At 39.7% G+C, this 4,686-nt stretch overlaps 1 protein-coding gene across 1 annotated transcript in view; it reads right to left on the reverse strand.

Moving 5' to 3' along the window:
• LOC122557551 (MORC family CW-type zinc finger protein 4-like) overlaps nucleotides 1–702 on the reverse strand; it is a 110,793-nt gene extending 110,091 nt beyond the window's left edge. The window contains exon 1 of the mRNA XM_043705297.1: nucleotides 672–702. Coding sequence (XP_043561232.1) covers nucleotides 672–702 — 31 coding nt within the window. The remainder of the gene's footprint in view (nucleotides 1–671) is intronic.
• Nucleotides 703–4,686: the final 3,984 nt, after the last annotated feature.

Consider the following 4,686-nt stretch of genomic DNA (forward strand, 5'->3'; position numbering starts at 1 on the left):
GAGCCATATTTCTGTAATTGCTATGATATCTCAGTCCCATATTCCTAACACTGTCCTGAGTATGTCTGCCTTCCCTGTTTAGGCCCCTTGCATTCGTACAAAGAGCTCTGCCAACTGTATCATGTGATCTTTCCAGAACTTTCTAAAGATCACAACATCATTCAAATAGACTACATGGTTTCTTAACCCTGCCACAACTGTTCAAGAGTCTTTGGAATGTGGCGAGTGCATTCTTCATTCCAAGGGGCATCACTTTGAATTGATATAGATGAGTGATTTATTTGGGGTTACAAAAACAAAAATTTGTTTTGTCATCTCTGATAAAGGGACCTGCCAATAACTGTTTCGTAAGTCCAACTTTCTCGATACAGTCCTTGAAATTGGATGGGAGTCTGATTTTGTAATGACCTTCCGATAATCCATGCAAAATAGTTTAGTCCTGTCTGGTTTGGGGACTAAGACGACCAGCAAACTCCATTTGCTCTGGCTTGGTTTGATGATATCCTCATTGAGCATGGCCTCCAACTCCTTCTGGACCTGTCTGGCTTTGAAAGGATTAAGCCAATGTAGGTGTTTTATCAGAACAATATTCCCTACATCTACATCATGTACAATAGCATTAGTCCTCCTCATCTCATTGCTACATATGTCCTCATCCTACAGTAACAAACCTTTCAGCTGTGTTCTTTGCTCCTGAGACATAGTTTACTGACCTATCCCACCTGTCAATGACTTCATTTTTTAAAACCTATTTTGAGGCACATCAAAATCCACATCTGGATTTGACTCCTCATTCTGCAGGGCAATAACTAACACCTGTTTCTCCAGTTCTTTCTCTCCTATAATAGTTTCAACATGTGCATATAACACACCAGATACCTTTTTTTTCCTAAATGGCATCTTTCAGATAGTTCACCTGACTCAACTTTTTCTCAATTTGATAGGGACACTAAATCTGGCTTTGAAGGGATCTCCTATCATTGGTAACAATACGAACACGTCATTCCCCCTGGGAAAACATCAGTCTAAGAGCTTTTATCTGCCACCTGCTTCATTCTAGCCAATTCACCTAACCTATAACCTCTGATTGTGGGAGGCAACTGGAGCACCCAGAGGAAATGCCACACAGACACAGAATGTGCAAACTCCACCCAGACAATCACCCGAGGCTGGAATCGAAACCAGGTCCCTAGGGCTATAAGGCAGCAGTACTAACCACTGAGCCACCATGCCACCCCACCTGCTTCATTCTATGTTGTGCCCTCTTTAGGTGCTGTTTAGTTAACTCACCTACTGATTTAATCTCTCCCTCACCTCAGATACATAATCTAAGTGTGAAATCTCCAGATTTGGTCCTGTCAATTTCTCTTTGAAGTTAATTAAAGGGCCCCTCATTTCATGACCAAAGGGAGTAAACTGAGTAGATTTGTTTGGGGCATCTCCAACAACAAATAACACAAATGGGATACCTTTTATCCCAATCATTTGGGTTATCCTGACAGTATGCTTTCAACATGGTCTTCATTATCTGATGCCACCTTCCTAAAGCTGGGATTCCAGATGATACGCACTTGATTTAAAGTGCTGTATATGTAAACTATCCATGATCTCCTTAAACAGCCTAGCCATAAGTTTAGACCCTTGGTCCAACTGAATCTGTGGGTAGCCAATACCATGTAAAAGAAAGCTACTAACTCCTCTACCACTCTTTTTGTTTTAATATTCCGTAATGAAATTGCCTCCATAAATCTGGTAGACTCATCAATTACCGCCTGTGGCTTACCTACCATTTGGCATGTACAACACATACAACAAAAGTTAACCACATCCTCGTGTATTCCAGGCTCGTAAAAACATTTTTGTACCCTAGTCTGAGTTTTTCGTACCCCTCGGTGACTGCCTACAGGAAGTTAATGTGCTACCTGTGACACTTCCTGTCTATATGCTACCAGCAACATAATCTGGTGCTCCAGCCCATTTCTCCTTTGCACTAACCTGCTGTGGTCTCCATTTCCTGTCTTAGGATTCTAACTTCCAGATAATAACCCTAAGGAATATTCTCTACCTCCATATATATATGTTAAATATCTTTTATCATCTTGTCTTGCTATTGCAAGACCCTTAGCCTTTCCAGGACCAAACACTTCTGTCTGACCCTGTGCCTGTTCAGGTTTTCCCTAGACAATAAATGTCAAACAGGATGTCTGCTAACTAACCTAAACTCCTTCATATTGGTCTTTAGTTTTTGCTTCGTGCTGTGACCTATGATAGTAGGATCTTATTACTACACATTCTGGGAAAATACCAGGGTAATTTTCTCTTAACTCAGTTTCTTGGTCTTCCATGGGCTTCTCCCCAACAAGGGGTGTCAGTCCCACCCTGGACCCTGCTAAATCGTACCCAAGAACAAACTGAATTCCTAGAACTGACTCTGTCAATCACTCCCACTGTTACATCCCCAGTCTTGAGTTGGTACTCCAATCTGATCTCACATAGGGAAATGCTAAATTTCTGTCCATCTATCCACAAATTATCATACTCTCAGGTAATAGATCAGAAAGAGTGCAAATTTGCTCATCTCTTACTATTAAAGACTGGTTATATCCTGTATCTCTCAAAATTAAACTTGTCCTTCTCCCACTATTCTGACTAAACTTTACCCAGAGGTGAATTCTTTAGTGCCTAATCTCTAAATCCATACCCAGCCCCTGCCTAGGCTGTGCACTCTCTTTGGCTTTTTTGGGGGGAGTTTCCTTTACTACTTTCACTAATGTCACTGGCTTAGCTTCTTTTACCACATTTTTCCACAGTGCCTTTCTTTAGCAACCAGCACTGTGACTTTGTGTCCCACTTTACCACAGTGGAAACACCAGAGCCCTTTCACTGTCTTGGGCTTTTTTTTTGGTAAAAATGTTGTAAACACTTATCTCACCTTCTCCCAACTTCTATCCCTCACAGGACAAAATTCTGGCCGGAAGCTTGTCTTTTGCACCGAGATGTACTCATCTGCTAATTCTACTGTCCTTCTCACTTCCGGAACTTTGTTGCTCCACATGAATTCTTATCTCTGGAAGTGAGTTTGTAAACTCCTCTAGCAGAATAATCTCTCAGAACCTCAGATGCATGCTAAGACCAATCAAAATGATTTGTTTAATCCTTTTAAACTCTATTCAAGTCTGACCTGGTTCTTTGTTTCTGAGCCACTGTCTGTACGTTTCTAGTACCAATTCATTAGCACATAAAATAGCCTGTTTGACCTCTTCACAATCTCTTGGCCCCTCATCTGACCACTGCAAATACCTAACTAGCTCTGCCTACCAGTTTAGTATGAACTAGCAATACCCATAAATCCTCAGACCACTCCCTATGCCTAGCCAATTTCTCAAATGAAAAAGGTTTTGACATCTTAAAATGTGGCTGAGTTCTGACATATTCATGTATATTTTCTCTTTTAATCTCCATCCTACTGAAGTTGTGACTTAACTTGACTTTGCTAAGTTCAAATTCTTTATTGCTCAGCTAAGAACATGCTCTATTTTCCTCTCTCCCTCTATCTTCTAACTCAGTTTTCCTCAATTGTAATTAAGTGTTTCTAACTGTACTGCATTTATCGGTTTCTGACACACCCAAGTGTTTGAGTAATTCCTTTACAAATTCAGCTTTACTTTTGTTCTTGGTTAAATCCAATTCTAACCTCTTTGCTAATTTGGAGCATATGGTCTTTTTTTTCTAAACTTTCTTGGCAAACTTGGAAATCATCTTCAAACTCAAACCTCTAACAATTTTAAGAAACTTCTCACTTAAATTTAAGCAACAAGTCACAGAAATTATGTTGTCTCACCTACGTTTTATTTAAAAATCTAGGACATAACTGGCAATTGTTTAAATTTACTGGGCTTTTTCGTACCCAAAGTCTATTCAAATCTGTCTAAACATGTTCAAAATCACATGTGAAAGCCCCCCAAACTGTTGCAATGGGGTGAACCCCTCTAAATTTAAAACAGAGGCACAGAGAAGCTCACGTCGCGCCATACTGTGTTAAATTTCAAGAGGCAAAGAACTATCCCAGAGGTCACTAATGAAAATTAAAGAAAAAAAAATTGTTAAGTCCAGAAACGTTAGAACAACAGCTATTTACAACTTCTTTACCTTTTACCTCCTACTCTACAATACTGGTCTGATTGAAAATAAAACCCAATCACTATTTAAAAAGAAAAGTTTCAAAACCAGCCAGATGTCGATTCTCCTTTGTAGATTGTTCTCTGGGTTTTCCTGGGTCGTCTGTCATTTGCTGCACAACTTTCCTTTGGACAGGTACCTTTCAGAGAGCAATTTGGCTAGTAGTCTACACTTGGGGTTTTCTTGGCAGTTCTCCCCCTAAATGTTCAAAAGGTCTGGATTTATACTCCAAAACATCAGATCATTTCATTGGTTTGATGATGTCATCAAAACACTAATCAAATTCAATTGGATTTTGGTTCTTGGGCCATAATTTAAACTGATTGGCCAAATTCAAATTTGTTACCATGGCAACCCAGCTGCATGAATGGTTTCACAGTCAAAAGTTACATTTTAAATTCTTTCAGCATTGTGCCAGCTTCTCGTCTCTCAAAAAAAGGTGGAACACACCCTCATAACAAGACAGTCAAAATGTTTAATCATGAAATAACCACAGCAAACAATTTC

This window comes from Chiloscyllium plagiosum, chromosome 15 (assembly GCF_004010195.1).
Source record: "Chiloscyllium plagiosum isolate BGI_BamShark_2017 chromosome 15, ASM401019v2, whole genome shotgun sequence".
NCBI lineage: Eukaryota > Metazoa > Chordata > Chondrichthyes > Orectolobiformes > Hemiscylliidae > Chiloscyllium > Chiloscyllium plagiosum.